At 42.2% G+C, this 23,811-nt stretch overlaps 1 protein-coding gene across 1 annotated transcript in view; it reads left to right on the forward strand.

Moving 5' to 3' along the window:
- The window catches only part of SEC24D (SEC24 homolog D, COPII coat complex component), an 866,900-nt gene that overhangs the window by 388,748 nt on the left and 454,341 nt on the right, over positions 1–23,811 (forward strand). Inside the window, exon 7 of the mRNA XM_044061657.1 lies at positions 9,513–9,624. Within this exon, the coding sequence (XP_043917592.1) occupies positions 9,513–9,624 (112 nt within the window). The remainder of the gene's footprint in view (positions 1–9,512; positions 9,625–23,811) is intronic.

Raw genomic sequence — 23,811 nt, forward strand, 5'->3', positions numbered from 1 at the left:
CTGACCATAAAACTGTATCTTTCAAATTCAAAATATCACAGTAGCCGCAGTTTACTCAGTAACAGTTAGGAACTATATTCCAAGGCAAACTACTCTATATTAAGGAAAGTATGCCAAAATTAAATACCCTTCCAAACCAAGAGAACACAGTAGCCTCTACAGAATTGTTCACATAAACTCTGTACAACCATGACATTGTTCATGTTGGTGTAAATGACCTGAGACATACCTCCCTGGACTACATGAAAAGTGACATGGAAGAGCTCTCTGATCATGTAGCCCAGGCTGGTATGACCTTGACCCTTTGTAGCATCCTGCCCTCACCAAGAATAATACCTCAGTATAAAGAAAAAATGATCAATTTCAACAGTTGGCTAAGCTTCTGGTGTCATTCAGGGGATCCAGTGTCTGTCAGCCTGGGACGACATGCTAGACAAGTCGCATTCCTTCTCAAGTGACGGCTTGCACCTGTCACCCCTAAAAAAAAGGCTTTTCGAAATGCAAGTATCGTTGCATATCGTTTTGTTGCATTATTGTTGCAGTATCGTTGAATAGATGGGATTGGAAATGGGTTATATAGCTGGCAGCATTAGGGCACAGCAAGGTTACTTTGCCTCCAGATGGAAAACCCTGAATTTACAGTTCAGAACCTGTGATTATACATGTTTAAGCAGGCGCAATACTTAGGGTACCTTACCAGACATTTGATCTTCTATGAGTCTGTTAGAAAACAGGATCAAGTCCTGCTTTTATGACCCAGTTTTGAAGAAGAAATGCATTGACTCTTCTTTAGTGTTAAGCATTAGGCAATTTAATTATTATTAGAATGTTTCTTTTGCATGTAGTGCAGAATGTTCTTTGCATTGAGATAGTGTAGCATTTATGTTCTCAGTTCAGACTAGTATGCTGGTTTGTAAACTGATGGTCATATGTATGGCTGTTAAATTATGGCTTAGTAAAAATGTTGCAAATGGAATGTTAAAAATAATCATCCAAGTTCATAGGTACTGTTCTAGATGCCCTTGTGAGCCATTTTAAACCTAGCCAATTTCCCTTTTGACGCTTGCATTAACCTATCCCATTTGGTGTTACATTGGCCTACCCCATCCCATGCTTGATAATTACTATATATTATCCCCAATGAGAATAACTGGGATCATAGCATAAATAATTTGAGAGGGCCCATACATGGGATAAATGTCTATTAGTAGTCCATGGAGCAGTCCTGAGGTAAACTTTCTGTTCCCCATCCATAGTTCAAGTTGTGTTTGCATATGGACAGGGATGACCAGTGTTTACATAGATGAAGTCTGTTCCAGAGCAGTGGTATCCTCTGCAAAGATGTACCTTTCCCTTTAAACTGTTCTGTTAATACTGCAGAAGAGGTTTAGACCCCTAGACTGAGAATTTCTGATGCGATTTGACGCACTGATGTGCAGAAAATCCTTCAATATTGGGCCATCGGATGCCTTGTATGCCAGGCACAGGTCACCACTTAACAGTCTGTAGGGTACCAAGTATAGTGGTTTGAGTTAGTCCATGTAAGACATACTGTTTATAACTTGTATCCTTTTAGTAAGGTATATCTGTGCATTCCAGTTGTTGCATGTGTCCTGACAGATACTTGCCAAAGGGGCACCATACTCAATGATTGGTCTAATGTGGGCTAAGTAAAGGGGAAAGTGACAGGGTATAGCATTTGTTCTGTCTAGGCATTTTGAGACAAAATGGTAAATGTGGAACATTTAAAACATAGGTATATAGGGAATACATAAGCAGAATTGTCCATGGGGGCAGTTAAGAAAAAGAGAAAGAAAAAATGAGAAGTAGTGTTTAGAAGGGTTTGAAGAGGGGTGTATTGATTTAGGTACAGGAGGGAAAGTTGTTAAGGGGAGTATTGATTCAAGTACAAGAGGGAGGAAGTTAGCAGTAGGTAATAAGTTTGTGCTGTTGACCGAGAAAGGGTTTGTTGGTCAACAGGCAGCAGGGATAAAAAACTTGTTCACAGAGTAAGTTGATTTTAAAAGGCTTTCTAACTAAAGAGGATTTCTTGTAGCCATTTATTTTCCAAAGCTCTAAGACGACTACTACCAAGACTCCTCGTTCAAAGCTACAAGAGAAGGATAGGCCTGCTAAGAGGCATGAGGTTTACTTTCCTAGGCAGTGTAGTATTCTACAGTTTACTTGTTAAGTACTAAATAAAAGGGATAGTTAATTCGCTGATGCAGTTTTCAATCCCATGGAGGATGTGATAGACAACTTTGTGTGCTTCACAGATGCACATGTATTAGCAGTATGGATATCAAATGAAATGTCACCTATAAGGGCTCCAAGGACTCCAGCTATTTTGTCAACTTTTACAGCTTGGCCATGGAAAATAGCATACAAAGCATTTTTCCACACTTGGGAGGACAGTACATTGTTTGACACTGGAGAGAAGGTAATATGTCCTTCCATATCACTGTTGCAGTATTCTTTACATAAGGACTCACCTGCCAAGGACAGCCGAATTTCCAGCCAGTATACCAAAGCCTTTATTTCTTATTGGCATCACACATCACACATATGCTCCTGGTGCAGGATGTAGGGCATAAAGGTGTCATATGGATGCACACACACAGAACTTCTTTGCTGCCAGTCCAATCGACATTGCTAAACATTGGTCAGAAAGCCCTTCTGTTGTGCTGGTTACCAAGCCATGTTTTCAGACAATTGCATCATTAGAGTTGCTTCTCTTTCTCTTATTAGTTGTGGTTATTATGTTCATGTCACACAGAAAGGGACAATGTCAGCATGGGACGCACAAATGTGGCACTCACAACAATACTGGAAAAGTGTAGTGTCCCGGAAATCACAGACGCACAGGTGAAAACAGCCCATTCAAAAGCCAAAAAGGCTGCATCTTGCACGAACTACAGAATGAACTAACCCCCCACCTAAACACACTGTTCAACCTCAGCCTCTCCACAGGCTGCGTGCCCATAGAATGGTGCACAGTAACGGTTATTCCACTCCACAAAGGAGGGGCCACAACTGACCCTGATAACTATCACCCCATAAGCCTGACTAGCTGGGTCTGCAAGGCTATGGAGCGCATCATCATAGAACTCATTAACAAAGACATTGGGAGCCTCCAAACACTTGACCAGACCCAGTTCTGCTTTAAGGGCAGATCATGCCTACTAAACTTGGTAGACTTCTTCAAGACAGTCACCAAAGCCATAGACGAGGGAAAGGTGGTTCACACAGCCTACCTTGACCTCGCCAAGGCTTTCGACACCATTCCCCACTCAGGTATTATAGAAAAACTCATCAGTCGGAACATAAGTCCCTACGTCACGAGATGGGTTGCCAACTGGCTTACATGACAGAAATCACACGGTAAGAGTAGCGGGCTCCAGGTCCGACTCTAACCAGTCACAAGTGGTGTCCTGCAAGGCTCGGTCCTAGGACCCCTACTGTTTGGCATACTTCTCAGAAGTACAGGCAAACACAGGAGGACTATGGCTAACTAAGTTCACCGATGACTGCAAACTGGGAGCCATAATTGACTCTCCGGCTGACATGAACATCCTCCAAAAGGGCCTTACTGAGACGGATACCTGGTGTCAAAGTCATGGCCTCAAGCTAAATGCCAAAAAATGCATAGTCATCCCTTTTGGGAAAAATAAAACACCCATGAATTACCACATAGATGGCAGCCCCCTTAATACAGAAGAGGTAATAAGAGATCTGGGGATCCAGGTAGATAGTAATCTCTCCTTTGACAATCATATTGCCAAAGTAGTTAGGAAACCCTTTGTAGCCCATCTAATTACTAAAGAGTTTGCATCTAGAAATAAAGAGGTTATAGTGCCCCTCTACTCATCACTCATCAGACCCGTCATAGAGTACATTTGTGATGTACCTCACAAAACACTTCCAACAGCTGGAAAGAACACAAAAGTACCTCACCAAGAGGATTACTGGCCTCAAACATATGTCCTATGCAGCCCGACCGAAAAAACTCTGGCTGTACTCAGTGGCATATTGCATACTCAGAGGTGATTTCTGCCTGACGTACAAAGCCATGTTCAACTCAGAATTGATGGACATGCTCCACCTAAAGAAATCCAAGTCACAGCGTGCCACGCTCTCTAGTGAGCTAAACCTCACCACACCAAGAAATAGAACATGCTGGAGGGATAGATTCCTGTCACAGAGACTCCACATGCTTTGGAACAAAATTCTAAACTACATTAGGCAGAGCCTCTCACTAACACTATTCAAGAGAAACCTTGACAAGTAGATGGGTAACAGAAAATACACCCCTGAGATCATTTCATTGGCTCTGCTTGACAGAGGATCAGTTTATTAATCAATGGGGCGGCAAAAACCAACACACTCTGGCTAGGCTTATAAATGCTGTCGGGCAGATAGCCTAGTACCTACCTATGAACCTATGAACCTATGACAGTGACTCCATAGAGGCTGCTGTACCTGTCAGAAGTAAGCCCAAAACAAACTCCAATCATATCACCCTGGCAGGTTATAAAACAAAAGCAAAAAATATTGTGGCTAAAATCAGGAAGTGCAACTCTCGTGAAGATAAGAACGGTCTCATCAAATTAAACAGGCAACTAAGAGAGCTAAGTTTGAGGTCAAGATAGCATCTCAAGTGAAGGAAAACCACAAGGCCTTCTTCATGTCAGAAACCTCAAAGGCAACACACACCAGTGTGCTGAACTGATGGTTAAAGGTGCCACATTGACTTAGCCTGGTGGTATAGCAAATCTGCTGGTTGACAAAATCAGTTCCAGCTTTGCTCCACACTCATCCCTAGCCACCCCCCAAGAAATACCTTCAAACATAATCTCTCTAACTGTAAAAAGAGTACATGTCCTCGCTGCACTTGCTATGGCCCTGATAATATTCCAGGATGTCTCCCAAATAATCTAAAATATGACCTATCAGGGCCACTGGATTTACTGTTTAACTATAGTCTCAAAACAGACTTCATGCCACAAGAATGGAGGACTGCAGCAGTCATCCCATTTCATTAGGGCAGAACACCAACAGATCACAGAAACTACAGGACCATTAGCCTGAGTAGTCTTATATGCAAAGGCATAGAAAGAATTATCATGGAAATGATCAACAAAGGTATAAAACACCTTCAGACACTGGATCTGTCATAGTTTGGTTTTCACAAAAACAGATCAGCAAAATGTAACTAGAAACTCCAGGACAAAGTCCACGGCAGCAGATGCAGGACAGTAACCAAATCTTTTAACTCAAAGCTATGCCTACTGAACATGTGGACTTCTTTGAGAAGGTCACCAAGGCAATGGATAAGGGTAAAACAGTGCATACTGCCTACCTTGACCTGGCTAAGGTGTTTGATAACATACCCCAATTGGGCATTGTTAACAGACTTATGGAATTCATCATAAACACCTATATGATGTGCAGGATAGCCAAATGGCTCACAGATAGGACCAAGGAAGTTAGGAGTGGTGAGTCCACCTCTACAAAGAGGAATGTCACCAGTGGAGTTCTACAGGGCTCCGTGGTGGACCTACTCCTCTTTGGCATCTACTTCTCTGAAGTAAAGGCCAATGTTGAAGGCCTCTGGTTGACCAAGGTTGCAAATGGTTACAAACTGGGAGTAGTCCTAGAATCCCCCCCCACCACCACCGAGATGCAAATATCTTACAAGAGTCTTTAACACAGGCAAATTATTGGTGTCAAAGCTGCAGCTTAAAACTCAGTGCCAATTAATGCATTTTAGCAGCTTTTGGGAAGTTTACCACCCCAGGCAACTATCATTCATAAAACTCTCCTTAGAGTAGACCTGCTAGTCAGGATCACATGTAGACAGTATCCTTGCCTTTGATTAATATGTTTCCAAGGTAGTAAGGAAATTCTTCTATGTTGTTCAAGTTATAAGTAAGAGTATGGCAGCTAGGTCCAGGGAAGTCATTGTACTGCTATACTCGGCCGTTATCAGACCCATCATCATTATGTATAATGCCTCCTTCGGTATGTACCTGACTAGATGTATGGCAACAACTAGAATGTCTGCAAAAGTTCCTTACTAAAATATTACAGGTCATAAATGCAGTGTCATATGCAGATAACCTCAGAGCCCTATATCTATACTTTGTCTCCTACAGACTTCTGAGAAGCGATCTATTCCTGGCATACAAGTCATCACTGGACCCCTACTCTGATGAACCTTTTGCATATCTGCAAAACAAACAGCATCAGTACTGCTAGATCTAAAGACCTAAATTGTGCTTGCAAAACACATAGGACATATTGGAGAGACAGTTTATGCACCTTAAAGAATTCCCATTTTCTGGAATAGGCTCCCCATCCATGTGAAACAAAGTTCCTCCCTAACCCTATTTAAGAGTAACTTGGGTCACTGGATGAGAAATCAAAAATTCACCCCTGGTCTGGCACCTATGTTGCTGATGGACAGAGGCAGTCATTAAATCATGCCATAACCAGTAGTCACCCTCTGTATAAACATCTAAACCATATAACATGCGAGATGCATTTGGGTTGCACGGCTAGGCTTATAAAAAGCCGTGTTAGTTGTTATCCTTGTATACACTTATGAATATTAACTATTCATATGTGACATTGTTTTGTTTGAAGTAATGTGATATCAGGGGGAATTAAAGACAGTGCTTCCAATTTTGTAGTCATATTCATATTTAGAGACTCGAACAATGAAGTCAGTTTTTGACATCTGAGGAAAAGATGTAGAGAAGTAGTAGTCCCAGGACAGAGCCTTGAATGGATTCCATTGGTGAAAAGGGATGGTGAAGATAGAAGCCCTCCTTTTCTTACCTGTTGTGTACAACCATGTAGTCAGTTGTGCATCCAAGTAATTATGGCTTCATTTACGTTCAGATTCCTAAATATGATCCATTTTGAAGACATGAAGAAGGAGGTTTCCCATGCATACCTGAATAAGTTTCAAGATTATTCTGTGCATCACCTTGCATATAATGGGTATGAGGCTGATTGGTCTATAATTACTGTGTTCTCTGAAAGGATGTCTCTTGAGGATTGAGGCCAAATTATCCTGCCTCCAGATATCAGGAACATAGCAATTTTTACTGTTATGCTAAGAATGTGCTAGGATGTAATAGGCTATTTTTATTGCATAAATTTGCATTCCTCATATCTCATGTCATTCTGTGGAAGGCAGAGGTAATCATTTCATGTATAATTTCTTGGGGGATATTGCTGCAGGTGGAGAGGGTGGATACAATTTGTCTTTGTGACCTAAAATTTGCTACAAACCTGTATTCCATTGTGTTGTGCAATATGTGTTGGGTCTGCTCTGGTGGAACCATATATTTCTAGCATACTTCATTCTTGTTTATTTCCCTTCATTTTTCAGATGTGGTTGCAGGGATGCCTTTTGTTGTCACTAACTTTGCTGGTTTATTTTACCTTCTATGAAGATTTACTTTTTTAAGTTTTTTTTAATGCTTTCATTTCGGTTGTCTGCCTAGTTTGATTTTTTTCATTTGTTAGCATGGTAGGGGAACTTATATATATGTCACACATTTCATTCATGACCTAGGTCACAAGGCCAAGGGCAAATAATATGCCCTGATATTCAACTAACACACTGCCTCACTGGCATTTGGGTAGTAGTGCCTTTCTACCCTCCATTGGTAGGCTACTAAATCTCAGAGTCCCTCCCACTGCCTGTATGTGGGTGTGAAGGACCACTTGGCAGTACATGGACTGCCTTATTCACCCAATGACAGAATCCTTTCAGTTTTCTATTGCCTTAGTAAGCGAAGGTTCTCTTGGAAGACTGATCCTTACTCTGGCTTTCTTCAGCTGCTGCGCTTAGATAAGTACTTTTTGGTTTTGCTTCCTCCCTTTGTTTTGTATCAGTGCTTGAATAGTGTATTCTGCTGCTTTGACTGTTTTTTTTTTTCTGAGTAGAAATTTGTATATGCCTGCACAGTAAAAGGCTTATAGTTTTTATAAGATGAGTCTTGGTTTCTGGGGATTTTTAACCCTTAAAATGTTTTTTTTTATGGCCATTTGTAAATGTGTAACTGAGTTTTTGTATTAGGAACGTTTTGGTACAGTTCGGCTCATTACCTTGTGCTTCCACGTCCATGAGTTAATTGTGCATGTCCTCCAGGGTGGGATCATTGCCTGGTTCAGGTTTAGGTACAAGAGAACCAAATTCTGTAGGTGTAGGGGAAGTCAGAGGTGCAGAATTTCTTGCCAGTGTTGATACATCTCCCCCTATGGGTTTCCCCACTAGTGTACTGTATGCAAAAAAAAAAAAAAAAGAAATAGAAGTTCTACCATCTTGCAGAGCATCAGTCTCTGACTTTGTTTTCACCTGAGCTGGTGACTGTGGTTAGAGTCATTATTTAGGTCACTGATTATGTGGTGCAGACCCTGGATATGAGTAACATCAACTCTCCTAACCCCATTCAACCTCCCTAAGATCCTGATTTTGAAGGGAATCTAGGGTTTCAGATGTGTCAGTTTGACCACGTTTAGAAGCCCAAACAGATGTTTTCTTTTTTTAAATGCTGGCTAGATTTAGGGGCATATTCAGTTGGGAGCAATCATCCATTGGCTGTTCATGAGATTAGCTGGGTATATGATTTTAAAGAGGATGAGGCTGCAGACGTGGTGACCTTCCCTCCATTGATCCCAGTGTTGGAAGATGGTTTTAAGAAATTTTGCTCTGCTGAACGAGTCTCTGTAGTTTTAAGAAACTCAGGGTGTACTCGCCCACGTCTTTCCTCCAAGCCCCATGTTAGAAAACCTTTCTTCTGTGTCCACTGTAACCTTTTCCAATAAAAAAACACAATCTTCTTCAAACCAAGTCCCTCAAGATAAACTAGGCAAGTGGTTAGAATCTCTTCCCAGATGGTGGTCTACTTTTTGGTTCTTCTGCTTCCTGTATCCTTTTTTTCACTCTTTTGGTTATCTGTGTACCTATATTATTTTTTACCACCTACATTCCATTTTGCCAGTAATGTGGCTTGCTGATTTATTTATATTTAACAAACAGCTTAGTATAGCATGAATGACTCAGCTTTGATACTTGATGTTTGTTGCTAGCTAGTATTGCATCATTTGTTGTTTGTTATTGACACGCCTCCTACAGGATGTACTTAACTGTTCATGTACTATGTTTTAGTACTGCACTGTTTCTGATTGTACTTTAAATATACACACACACACACATATATATATATGTATATATATATATATATATATATATACATACATACACACAGAGAAGAGAGAGAGAGTTGTGAATATTTTCTGTCTAGGACAGTGTGGCTGAAAAGCCAGATCAGACTAGGGTTTGTTTATTTATTATATATTTTATTGCATATGTTAATTTACATAATGTAATTCATACATAACGTTTCTGTACAGCTGTCTACTCATGTTGATATTCTTGAAGTACTTAGAGAAACAAAATTTTAAACCACTGCCTGATTTTTCTTTCTGTTCTATAGATCCATGTAATTGAGGATGACAGAAGTCGCAGAGCAGGACAAGTATACCCAACTAATATCAGAGGACAAGTCCCTCCCCTTGTTACCACAGATTGTGTGATTCAGGACCAAGGTGTGATTCTCTTTTTTTATCTTTATTTGTAACTATATATCAAAGTGGCTGACGCACAAAAAGTTGTAGCTGGTTGTTTGAAAAGCAAGAACTCTAGCCTGACACACTTATTGTTTTCTTTAGAGTCTCAGTAGAGATGTGGTGAAGGGGTATGTAACCTTGGAGCAAGTTGTTAGAGGATGCAATCCCTGCAAGTGGTTATGTGATCATTTTAAGTTGTAATTGCAGTCGTAGTTTATTAAATGGTATTCAGTGAAATGGGCTGTTGCTGTAAGGGGGGACAGGGGTGCAGTCAGCACTGTATAATAGTTGCTCGTTGGTCCTAGGATTACTAGGTTGCAAGCAGTGTCAAAAATCATATAAGCAGCTGTGATTGTGTTTGTGACTGCTTAAATGTCATTTAGATACTAATGCCCTTGTGTCAAAATGAAGTTGTAGGAATGAACTATTAGGAATTAGCATCACATAGTAGCTCTGCCTGTGTGAAGAGGGGAAATGGGAAACCTTTTTGTTTTTTTGGTCCTTAACTTTCATCTTGACTTAAGAATGGGTGGAGGGTTGCCTTTTGGGACCATTGCCAAGGGCAGCTGTGGATCTAGTTACAGCTGTGACTTTCTTTAAGGAAGGTCCAAAGCAGAAGATAGTCTTGTCACTTGTTGAACAGTGTTTTTATACTGTAGAGTTGCCAATTGTATCACTGAAAATGTTATAACAGCATTGCTGATTATCCTTTTCGTACAAACTAGTTCTTGTGTTACCGGTTCTAGTTTCCGTGACAAGCTTGTACTTGCAGTTTATTTCCAATACTATGCTTAACATTTCTAGGCTTCTGACATATCTTAACTAAAATAGAGACAGGTGTGCTATTACTATGTACGAGACCACAAAATTGAAAGAGAGACTCCATCTTGATATCCCACCTATCACAGAGGAGAGCTGTAATTTGAGTGGCAAGGAATAGTTTCAGGTGATACAAAATTAAAGTGTAGATGAGGTTAAACTTATACATATGTGTAGTATCTGGTTAGATTTTTCATAATAGTTTTGATGATAGAGATACATTTCATCTGACTTAACTAATATAAAACAATCTGTTTTCACTTGTAGCATTGCACACATACATCATCAGCTGAAAGTCAAAGCCAGCTGCTATGACAACCACAGTTGTGCTTAAAGACTAAGCAGTATATGTAAAAATGTTGCAGAATGTCTTGTACTTTATTTGAAGTACTGGAATTTGGCAATACAGTACGTGTGATGAAATGCTTATAACACGTGTATAGTTTGATCTGGAAGATTGCAGATGGGAGTTCATTTTATTTATTGTTATTTTATGCAAAGGCCATACATAACACTTTTTCTTCTTCTTTCGGCTTTTCCCGGTTAGGGGTCACCACAGCGAAACTCCGGTCCGCTAATGATTGGCAGTAGATTTTGACGTGCTGGCTTGCCAGGCCTAATGCACAACCTTCAAAGAAGGAACGCCCATTCATGTGTGTCGCCACACAGAAGACGCTGTGAGAATCGAACGAGCAACGTCTAACTGTGAGGCGACAACGCTACCGCAGCACCACCACACATAACACTAAAAGTAACAAATACACAGTGCCATGCTCAGTGGGCATCTACTAACTAGTTCCATTCCAGTTTTTGCTTTTATTAGACATCTCAGTTTTTTGTGTCCATTATTTTAAGCTAACATAAGTTTTTTTTTCACCACTGCTTGATTCCTTTCTCATACGCAAGTGATCTGTGATGGTGCTTTAATTTTCTGTTAATATAAGGTCTGTTTGTTTAAAAATTCAGGTAAGATGTTGAGTGAGACCAGTACCGGATTATGGGCCGAGAGCTGAAAATTGTAAGGGGACATTTATGTAGTGTGATAACAGCATAAGGTTTCAGACTAAACTGAGAGTAGAAGTAGCAGGGCCTATTTCAGATGTGTAGGCTTAGAGGTGCAGGTCCACCAACCTTCTTGCTAATCCAGCCCTGGGTGAGACTCAGGCACATAGTCTGCACTAAGAATTGTCAGTGCACTAAAAATTTTAGGAAAAAGGCTTAGTCTTGATTCAGGGAGAACTATCCAGTACTGTTGCAGAATTGATATGATATACATTACTGTGCATCAAGTAGACAGTTGTTGTACAATACATACTCAAAAAGTTATATTACATGACCAAGAGTACCAATGCAGTCCACATATGTCTTGTAATCCTTTCAGAGTCACACTTCCAGCATACTCAGATATGAGCATACATACACACACACACACACACACACACACACACACACACACACATACACACTCACATGCTCACTCACTCACACACTTGTAAATATATAATCTGAAGTTGTTAATCTTCTTCCTATTCATCACTGATGGGTTCGGTTCCAAGCCCTCAGAACCGAGTCGGCCTAATATCAAGCTCGTGTACGCCAAAAACTCTTGAGCTAAGCTGCTACCCACAATGCCCTTCTCCCAGTTACCTCAGATCTCATTTGCCGTGCAGCCATATAGCAGTGTTTCACCACGCTCTCCAGGTAAGTGTTGTATTTTCTAAAAATTTATTGTATTTTGGAAATGTTTTCTCTTCTAACTTTTTTTCCTACCTTGTTATCTATACCTAGCTCTATCTATGGGTATCTTTCTCTTACCATCGTTGATAAATGCCTTTCTCTGCCCTCATGATATTCTTAATGCCATTGTTGGTATTTCTTCTTCTCTTCTCTTTCTATAACCTTTTGGATTATTGGATTGTATACTGGATATGTCTAATAAAATAGGGACTTTGGGGTTCAAACATTGCACTTCCAGCAAAGGCAAACTCCACAACAGCGACTTGCATGATGAGTGTGTCTATTGTATGGGGGTTTCCCACTTGTCTGTGAAACCTCCTTGCCAGATTTGTCTCAGTTTCGGTCAGCAGATGCTGACTGAAAGGAAAAATAAACTTATTTTGAAAGGCCTGCTTTCTTCACCTTTTTCAGAGTCCCTTTCTGTATCGGAGGTCTCAACTCCGCCATCGAAGGACAAGAAACATCCTCATTCTGATCCCTCTTCACTGACCGGTGATAAGGGTAAGCCTCCCAAACATAAGGCCCACAAGTCTTCTACGGGAGCACATGATCGCTTCCTCGGCTCCGACCACTTCGGTTCTGAGTTCAGCTCCACTGGCCTCCATGGACATTACTAGGACTTCCACATCAGCACCGTATTCGGCACCGACTTTACGTTTCCAAGTGTGGTAACGTCTCCAGCCTTATTGCCTTCTGTAACCTCTGCACCCACCTCACCCCTGTTCGCTCCGAAGTCGGTCCCGACTATCTCTTTGGATCCGGTGATGACTTCCACTCCAGCTATCTCCTAGGCTCAGAGCCCTTTCTCAGCACCGATAGTGCCCCTTCTGCCTGTCTCAAAGTTGGAATCTTCAGTGCCGACTTTTCCTACACCACGGACCCAGTACTCCCCATCTTTGGACCCGTTTTCAGGACAAGCTTATAGCCCTGTTTTGGACCAACCTGACTCCCCCTATAGAGTGTCGGTAAGGTCCACCAGGAGTCTATCTAAATTGGATGTGGTGCGTCTGTTCGATCAGCTGTTAACAGCCAGAGGGATTACAAATTTTCCAAAGACCCATCCCACTCCGGGTTTTGGTTCTATTGCCCCATGACTCCCACTTATTCTCCTCCCTTGGATCCTTCGGTTCTGAGGCCCATACTTCCGACGTCCTTGGTGAGAACCCTTTCCTCGGCACTGACAGTGACTCTCTCTGAGGCTTCAAGCCCCCCCTTTGGGTTTTGGTTCTATCGGAACCACCGCTTCCTCAATCTCATGCTTGGGGGGGTGGAACCCTCAGCTCCCAGGATGGTTCCAGGATTTTCATTGGTTCTGTCTTCAGATCTGGGGGTGACACCCACCCCGGTTTTGCTTGAGGCTCCGTCCCCAGGAGTGGGGTGTGACCCCGTTTCCAAGATTTTCTTCCTCAGTTCCGAGCTTCCATTCCTCTTCAGGCGGATCAGCTTACCAGGTGATGGAGAGGGTTTTTGCTTCTGGAAGCGCTCCTCCTACATCAGACCTTCCCTCTGCTCCCTCTGAGCTACAACTGTCATGGGCCACCTCCCCAGGACACCGAGAGCACAAGCCTCAGGAAACCCCTATACATGGTAATCTCCCTTCCGAGTCTTCTTCAGACATTCCCACTGAAGAACCCCCTTGGACAAGGACATGTAAGAGGAAACACCTGGACTCCACAGAGGAGTCCTTCACTGAAGATACGGATTACGATGATGGGGAAGGGTCCCCAAGGTCACCCCCTGATGATGTCTCCTTTGGAGACATCCTGGAAATATTGAAGCAGAGGGGTGACTGGAAGCCATCCAATCACTCCTCAGAGGAGTCCATATTCCTGCAGGCTTTCTGCTCTCGGCCCTCTACTTCTTGGGAGTCCCCACCTGCGATGAGTTAGTCCAGCTCATTGTGCAGCGTGCATGGAAGAACCCTGATTCTGTTGAGATCATTCCCCTGAGACCAGACAAGATACTCTACCCACCAAAGGAACAGCCCCATTGGTCTAGAGGCTTGCCAGTAGATGTTATGGTTGTGGTGGTCGCCACAAGAAAGGACCTTGCGGAGGAAATTCCTGCTGTCCACCCACCCAACAGAGAGTCCTGGGCAGTGGACAGATTAGGGAAGCGAGTCTTTGCCTCAGCGACCTTTGCAATCAGGTCTCTGAATTATTTGGCACATTTTATGAGGCTCCAAAGGGATCTCATCTCCGAACTCTCTGGAACTCTCACGGGTCAAGTTTCTGATGGGGCATGCAATAAAGTTCCTTTTCAGCTTGCTACCCTAGAGTCGCTCTCCAACTCATCCATGAGGTTGTTGTCCCACGCAACCGAAGGGGCAGCTAGAGCTGCGGGTGCAGGTGTAGTTATGAGACGCCACACCTGGATGCGCATTTGTGATCTCATGGACTCCTTCAAGTCTTCCTTCTTGAATGCCCTTATCGAACCGTTCACTTTGTTCGGTTCCAAAGTGAAGGACACATTAGCCAGGTGCAAGCAAGATGGAAAAACCTTGTCTGCCATTGGCCTACGTTTTTCCAAACCTCAGCGCTCTTTCTCCAGGAACCAGAGGAGTGGAAAGATATGGCACAAAAAATCTCTAGGCCCTTTCCGCCGTGCACATGGTGAGGATTCCCCCAGAGGCAGAGGGGGTTCCAATAGTGGAAGGCGCCCCTTTAGGGACAGAGGGGGGTCCCCGAAACCAGGACTCCAGGGATTCTTTCTCCGGACGATCGTATCAGTGCTCCTGAAGCACTGCCCCGATTGCTTTCTTCTGGAAGCAGTCGGAGCTCGTTTTTCTCTGCACCAAGCTGCCTAGCACTCTATTACAAACGATCAGTGGGTGCAGAGAATAATTTCTAGAGGTTATTACATCCCTCTAATATCTTATCCAAAACCTCCAAAATGCTTTCCCAATGTTCCACCCAGTCAAAGGGAAGAGGCAGCTTCAGAGATAAGAAAGATGTGTCAGAAGCGAGTCATCCAAGAAGTCCCCCAGACCAGTGCGGATCTTGTTTCTGCTCAAGATTCTTTTTCGTGCTAGAAAAGACCGGGGACTGGAGACCCATTTTGGATCTCGGCCAACTAAACAAATCAGTGGTTCAAACCAAATTCCGCATGGTCACAATACAATCCATTCTCCCATTTCTTCAGGGGAGTGTGTGGATGTGCTCGAGAGACCTCCGGGATGCGTATTGCCACATCAACATGGACAAGCGCTCCAGGAGTCTCCTTCGCTTCCGGCTGGGAGCCAATCATTACCAATTCAGAGCCCTGCCATTCGGTCTCTCAATGGCCCCCAGAGTTCGCAAAATGCCTAGCAGTGGTAACAACTCATCTGAAACTTCAGGGATTCCAGGTGTTTCTTTATCTAGATGATTGGCTCCACTCCGCCCCCACCAAGCGCCTACTGGTCATGGCCCTCCTCTATACTCTAGCACTGGCGGAGTTTCTAGACATCACAGTATACTGGGAAAAATCCAATCTTCATCCTGCCCAACAACTGGAATTTATAGGAGCAGTATTCAATACTCAAACAAGACAGGTCTCCCTCCCACCTCACAGACTTCAGAGGTTAAGATTACAAGTACAAGTGATACTCTGTCGAAGGAAGGTGTCAGCAAGGAAGGTTCTACAGGCTCTGGGGACTATGGCTTCTGCCATCCCGATTGTTCCCCTGGAAAGATTGCATATTAGGCTGTTACAATGGCTCCTTTTATTTCAGTGGATATCCAATCTTCATCCTCTAAACTCACAGATCCTCATCACCAATTCCTGCCAGCAAGATCTTCTTTGGTGGATGAGAACAGATGTAAATCTTTGGTGCTGCCTCTTCCAGACTCCTCAACCCAACGCCACGGTGACCACAGAAGCTTCCCTGATAGGGTGGGGCGCTATTTTCAGGGAAAGACAGTCCAAGGCACGTGGTCCAGCTTGGAGGCCAACTTGCATATCAATGTCCTGGAGTTGAGAGCAATGCTGTTAGCGTTGCAGACACTTCATCTGCTCCTTCCGTCTGGAACAATTGCAATCCAGTCAGACAATATGTCTGTAGTCTGGTACATAAACAGGGAGGGACCAAATCCTACCCCCTATGTCGACAGGCCATGAGAATTTGGCATTTGACGATAGCTTCCAACCGCTTTATGATAGCAACGCATATCCCGGGGAGCTCCAATGTGATTGCGGACAGGCTGAGCAGATGCATCCTCCGTCCACATGAGTGGTCTCTCAGCCCGAACATGATGGCAGAAATTTTCAGCTGTTGGGGCCAGCCTTGCTGCAATCTTTTTGCTTCCCCTTCAAACAAAAAACTTTGCCCTCTTTCCCCCAGACGGGGAATCACCAAGAGACGCTTTGACTCACGATTGGTCCATGGGTCTCCTCTATGCATATCCTCCCATACCTTTGATACCCCTATTTCTAAAGAAAGCAATTTGGTTGAGGTGCAAAGTGATGCTCATTGCCCCTTTCTGGCCTTGACAAGTATGGTTCCCCTTCCTCCGGCCTCATCTGTTACAACCTCCTTGTATCCTGGACACTTGTCAGGACCTTATATCTCACCCACAAGGGTTGACTCCCCCAAATCTGTCCACTCTCAAGCTGACAGCTTGGTTTCTCCACTTCCGTTAGTCACCAGGCAGGCAACCCTCTCCTCACCTGTCCGCAATATTATTCTGGCCTTCCATAAACCATCCACCAGAAAACTCTACAGAGACAAATGGAGGAGGTTTACTATCTGGTCTAATAATCAGGTGCTAGACCCTTTTTCAACTCCTACAGGTGCTATACTTCAGTACCTTTCTGAGTTGTTTGCCGATGGGGCATCAGATTCTACTATTCAAGTCCATTTAGCAGCTATCTCCAATTTTCATAATGGCTCAGGTGGCATTCCTCTTATCTCCACCCGCCTTTGCAAGACTTTTATCAAGGGAGCTATCCATAGCAGGCCCCCTATCAGGCAACCTGTAGAGACATGGAATTTCTCTCTGGTACTACAGTCTCTCTCTGGCCCCTTTTGAGCCTGCTGTGACATGTGATCTTAAATTCCTGTCATGGAAATCTCTGTTTTTGGTAGCGGTCACATCAACCAGATGGATATCTGAGTTACAAGTCTTATGCATCAAGAGCCCATATCTAATCTTCCCTATAGACAGAGTATCTCTTCGTACTAATCTATCCTTTCTCCCCAAAGTGGTGTCTGATTTCTCTGTTAACCAGTCCAGTGAACTCCATGTGTTTTTTCCAGATTATTCCAACAAGGGAGAATACTGTCTACATTCATTGGATGTACATAAACAACTGCATTTCTTCTTGGTCAGGACTAAGTCTTTCCGCAAGTCGGATCAACTTTTCATCTCCTTTTCTGGTCCAAGAATGGGATGTGCTGTATCAAAAGTTACTTTATCAAAATGGCTCAGAGATTGCATTTCCTTTTCCTACTCCCTAGCGAATGAATCTAAACCTGTTCAAATCAAAGCTCATTCAACTAGGGCCATCACAAATTCGGTTGCTTTTCACTCCAAGGCTTCCATGGATGACATTTGCGCAGCAGCCATTTGGGCTAAACCCTGTACCCTCATCAAGTATTACAAATTGGATTTGGTCTCCAGGGGAAGAGCGGCCTTTGGCTCAATGGTTCTCAGGAATGTTCTTCCATAAGGACCACCCAGGTTCTCCAAGTAGCTTGGGATTCTGTCCCATCAGTGATGAATAGGAAGAAGATTAACAACTTCAGATAAAGAGGTTATGTCTTACCATAATGTTTCATTTGAGATGTTGATCTTCTTCCAGTCATCAAATCCCTCCCTCCGTCCCCCACCAAAGGCTTCTGGTGGATCTTCTGGGTCCTTGTGGTGTTTTCAGGGTGTCTGCACTGAAATGGCCTCTGTTTTTTCTGTTTTCTTCTATATGTTGCAAGCAAACTTGATCTGAGGTAACTGGGAGAAGGGCATTGTGGGTAGCAGCTTAGCTCGAGAGGTTGTGGCGAGCTTGGTATTAGGCTGACTCTGTTCCGAGGGCTCGGAACCAAACCCATCAATGATGACTAGAAGAAGATCAACAACTCAGATGGAATGTTATGGTAAGACATAACTTCTTTTTACTAGTGTGTGTGTGTTTTTTCCAACAATGTGTATACTGATGAAGGTGTGTGATATAGAGAATTATGATTGGGTCTCTGATCATAGCTTTATAGTGTTCAAGACATGGATGCCAAGAGGTGAATCTTGATATCCACATTGAGAACACATATTAACTGGTTAGGATTGGGAGACCCAATCCTAATTCTTTGTAGTGGATGGAACTATTTCTGCTCCATGCGCTACCAGTTGAAGGCCAGTAAAGCAATTAGTGAGTGCTGCTCCACTGACAGTATGCAAACATAATTGTGGGAAAACTGAGGACAGTTGTTAAACATTGCTGTAATTTACATAAATAAATTACAGACTGACAGAATGAAAATATAAGACAGAATATTCATGGACAGCTCAGATTGAAGGAACGTCAGTTGCATGAGACTCAGCCGTACCAGAATTTATTGGGTGTGTAGCAATTGTTACTCACCTCTAAAAGCACATGGTTTTATCACAGTCATGTACTTGTCATTTAACAGTTATCACCACTCTGATCATATTATCAGCCACTAAAACCCTAACACAAATAGTAAGTTAGATGCATTCACATTTAAAGAAAAAAATAAGCTTATGTATTGTATACACAAAAAATGCAAACTCAAACTCCATGAGAATGGCTTCCTGTTATAAATCAAAGCCCTGGAAACATTTTAAAAAATTAGATGGAAAATTAACATAAGATATCAAATGGAGAAGAGACACACAAATATGAAGAGTCAGTTGTCAAACTGCATTACTGGTAAATTGGGCCTAAAAACAGAAAATGTAATTATTTTTAAACTAATTAGAATAAAACCTAACCCTGATTAACATAATCATCACTAAATTGTCATAAAATTACTTTAAAACTATCTAAAATATTTCAAAAAAGTTTAAAAGATACCTCAGACGAACACAAGAAAATAATTTGTGAATCATCCAATATCCATATTTCTGCGTAAAGCATGTAAACCATCTTCAGTACACTAACTGATGATCCTAGTTACTACAACTAGAGATGGTATAAAATAGTCCATAAATGGCTAAGGTTAATCTAAACACTAAATGACACTGGTAATTCGAAGCACCTATTGAGAAATTTGGCTAGGCATAAAATGGCCCGCAAGGGCATTTAGCCTAGTACTAACGTAAGAACCTGTAAACTGTGCAAATAATGTAGCTGCCACATCTCATGAAAATGAATATGACATGGTAATTATGACTAGCAAAAACAAATAAAAAACAGATAAACGGAATGCATAGGATTCTAGCTTGTTGTGATACATGAAATATTTGCCCTGTCAGATTACCTGCTTCTTTGACTCAGCTCCATCCCTTAAACTTACACTGTATACATTTCATTTATCATACCCCAGAACCCCACAGATCCCATATATAACAGTGCAACAGTTTAGTACGGAGGATTAAGTCTGTGAAGTGCTAAACTTAATTATGTAATCCTGGGTTTGATCTGTCAGTTTCGATTCACCATCTGTGTGATACTCACCAAATCACTTAATCTGACAATGTTGTGTGGGCTTGCTTAGAGGGAAAAGTACTAAAATGTGAATGTCAAAACAGCTGTTACAATGGATTTCTGTATTTCAGACCAGAAACACATTTATATTCTGTGAAGCATGAATGCAGCAATATGTTGTCATTTTGTACAGAGCTGATAATACTGTTTTGTTATGAAACAAATGAATATTATGTTACATTGCTTGCCTAAGAAAAGCAGTTAGATAGTTTGTCCTTTTGTCACAAAGTTATGTAATGAATACAGCGTTGTTTGTTTAAAAGGAAATTACTGCACAGATGAAGTCATGAGAAATTATACAGAGTATCAGAATATGTTGAGATGTAATGTGTATCAGCAGTCTTTAAACGATGATGGTTGTATATTTCTGTTGTCATTTAAGGATATAAATTATTAACTTGAAGGAATTTTCCAGAATATTATCAAGTGACACTAGTCTCTACTTGTTTTCATGTACTCAGAGTCTGTAGTTCTGCCTTATTAGTTAGACTATATTAAAATTCACTTAATGCTGCCAATCTGTTCTGAACAGTATATGCCTTGCCTTAAACTGTTTTTTGTCTCAGTGAATTTACTGTAGACAGATGGTAATAAGAAACTACTTAACAGCATAAATTTGAGCATGGGAAAGGTATATTGTATTGCTATGTGAAATATCTTAGGGGGTGAGTATTGTGATGAGTCAAGAAGCCATAAATCATGAAAGTAACATCCATTTCCTGCAATGCAGGATATTTCATGCATAACAGAAACAAATCTAACTGGGGAAAAAACAGGGCCACAGCCGAGGTGTTTCAGCTGTCTGCTTTGCACTACAGGATTGTAGAAATCCTTCTGTACAAGTGAAGCTCAAACTTTACATTCCTGAAATAATTTGGAACCCCTGCTCAAGCGTGGTATTCTAAACACACTAGACTAGCTAGAACCAGGCAAACGTATACCTTAAATAAAGCTTACTGATTGTTATTTTGAGATCTACACGCTATTGCGAACATGGTTCAGCTGCCTTCAGTTGCCCTTGTTATACTCGGGCTCACTGTGCTCCCCTACCTTACCCCCATTCCCATCCACCCCCACTTCACTTACAGTTATATTTACTTGCCACACCCAATTTACACACACCCAATCAATTGCTGCCACCTCATCCACAGTATCAACCAACGACACAAACACTAATCAGTATAAACCACACCTTCTACTACATCAAAGGCATCGTCATACTCTATTTATCCCTCCCCTGCAAACATAGCAAGCATACAGAATGCACAATATCTATACATTACACAATTCGCCCCTATCTGATACCTCTCCTGTAGCTCGTACTCCATCTCTATATCACTCACACTCATCCTCACCACAAAACCATGCACACTTTTCCCATCTTTTACATCCATAGCCACCATTACTCTGCTCCTACAACACTAATTATTAATTTCATGCAATACAAAAAAAGTTTAACATCAGGATCTAGGCATACAACATCAGGAGGCTAGATTTCTATAAGGACAGGATATCTGATTAAGGTTAGAGACAAAAAATATAAGAAATGGAAGAGAGGTCAAACTACAACTTTGAAATAAACAAGCTGGACAAAAATATTAAGCATTATGTGAGGCAAGATCAAGAAAAATTTGAAGAAAATGTATATAACGATATTGAGCATAATAGGAAACCTTTTTAATAGATACATAAGATGTGGAAGGAGAAATGACACACCACCATGTCCCAGGAACCCCATTCCATGTTTCTGGAAACACTGGGAAACATAAAGGTCCTACCAAACACCCTAATATTGGGTGATTTCAATTACCCAAACATTAACTGGGAGAACTACTCAAGTACTAACTCTCTTGCCCAACTTTTCCTAAAATTTATAAACTCAAATGCCCTGGTTCAACTGGTCAATACTCCCACCACAGGTGACAACATATTGGACCTGGTCATCACCAACATGGGCGACCGGTGTTCCACACCAGAGGTCAACCCTTCGCTGGTTAGATCTGACCATAAACAAATCACTTTGGATATCCATATTCTGCCTCCATCCCCGGACAAGAAAGCCACTGTGAAAAACTTTTCAAAAGCAAACTTCACATTACTTAAGACTGAGGTGGAAAGTTTCAAAGCCCCCGTGCTGAAGGATAACACTGTCCAAGCTGCAAAATCCTTTACTAACACATTCTACGGGCAGCTACAATAATGCATGGGTCATGCCATCCCAAGCAAAACCAAGACTCACTCCTCTAAGAAAAGGAAACCAGTCTGGTGGACTCCTGCCATAAACAAGCTATACAATAGAAGGAGGAAACTAGTACAGAAAAGAGTAAAATCCCAAGAAGGGAAGACATCCCTGATCAGTATCAACAAGAAACTACGATCCCTCATAAAATCATCCAAGGCGAGCTTTGAAAGAAAAATTGCCAAGGACTCCAAAGATAACCACAAGGCATTCTTTAGCTATGTCAAGAATCTAAGTGGCAATGCTCAGATCTGCTCAGAGTTAGTGCAGAATGGCACAAAATACACTGAACCGACCGATATCGCCAACATCTTGGCAGACAGGTTCAGCGCAAACGTCACCCCCCTCCCACCCCCAAAAAGGCCCATAACCATACCAGAAGAATGTAGAGTCCCTGAAATCACAGACACTCAGGTTAAAACAGCCCTCTCCAAAGCCAAAAACACAGCATCATTGGGACCGGACAGTGTTTCAGGCTGTGTCCTACATGAGCTCAAAGTTCAAACTAATCCCTCACCTAAACACACTGTTCAAATTCAGCCTCTCCACAGGCTACATACCCATAGAGTGGCGCACAGCAACGGTGATTCTGCTCCACAAAGGTGGAGCCACAACAGACCCCGGGAACTATCGCCCTATAAGCCTGACTAGCTTAGTCTGCAAGGCTATGGAGCGCTTCATCATGGAACTCATTAACAGAGACATTGTTAACCTCCAAACACTGGACCCTACCCAGTTTGGCTTTGTTAAGGGCAGATCATGCCTCCTAAGCCTGGTGGACTTCTTTGTGACAGTTACCAAGGCTATAGACGAGGGAAAGGTGGTACACACAGCCTACCTAGACCTCACTAAGGCCTTCGACACCATTCCCCATTCTGGTATTATAGACAAGCTCACCAGCCTGAACATAAATCCTTACGTCACAAGATGGGTTGCCAACTGGCTCATGGTCAGAACCCACATGGTGATGGTTGCGGGAGCTAGGTCCGACTCTAAACCGGTTACAAGTGGCGTTCCTCAGGGCTCAATCCTAGGACCCCTCCTGTTCGGCATATACTTCTCAGAGGTACAGGCAAGCACAGGAGGACTATGGCTGACCAAGTTCGTAGACAACTGCAAACTAGGGGCTATAATTGACTCTCCGGCTGACACAGACATCCTCCAAAAGAGTCTCACTGAGACGGATACTTGGTTTCAAAATCATGGCCTCAAGTTAAATGTGCAAAACGTGCATAGTCATCCCCTTTGGAAAAAACAAAGTACCCACAAACTACCACATAGGTGGTAGACCCTAAATACGGAAGACGTAATAAGGGATCTGGGGACCCAAGTAGATAGTAATCTCACCTTTGATAATCACATTGCTAAAGTGAAAAACAAAATTAGAGAAGAAACCACGCAGTAGCACCAAATGAAATGATTAAGCACTTTTCATTTATTCCAGTAAACAAACTTCTACTACTGGAATAAACGAAAAGCGCTTAATCATTTCGTTTGGTGCTACTGCGTGGTTTCTTCTCTAATTTTGTTTTTCAGTAGTCTGTTCTTGCCTGTTCAGTTTATAACATTGCTAAAGTGGTTAGAAAATCCTTCTACCTGGCCCACCTAATCACAAAAGGGTTCGCATCCAGATCAAAAGAGGTCATTGTACCCCTCTACTCATCAGTCCCATCTTAGAGTACAACGCCCCATTTGGGCTGTCCCTTACAAGACACCTGCAACAGCTGAAAAGT

Source organism: Protopterus annectens, chromosome 2.part0 (assembly GCF_019279795.1).
Source record: "Protopterus annectens isolate FY-2018-M chromosome 2.part0, PAN1.0, whole genome shotgun sequence".
Classification (NCBI taxonomy): Eukaryota; Metazoa; Chordata; order Ceratodontiformes; family Protopteridae; genus Protopterus; species Protopterus annectens.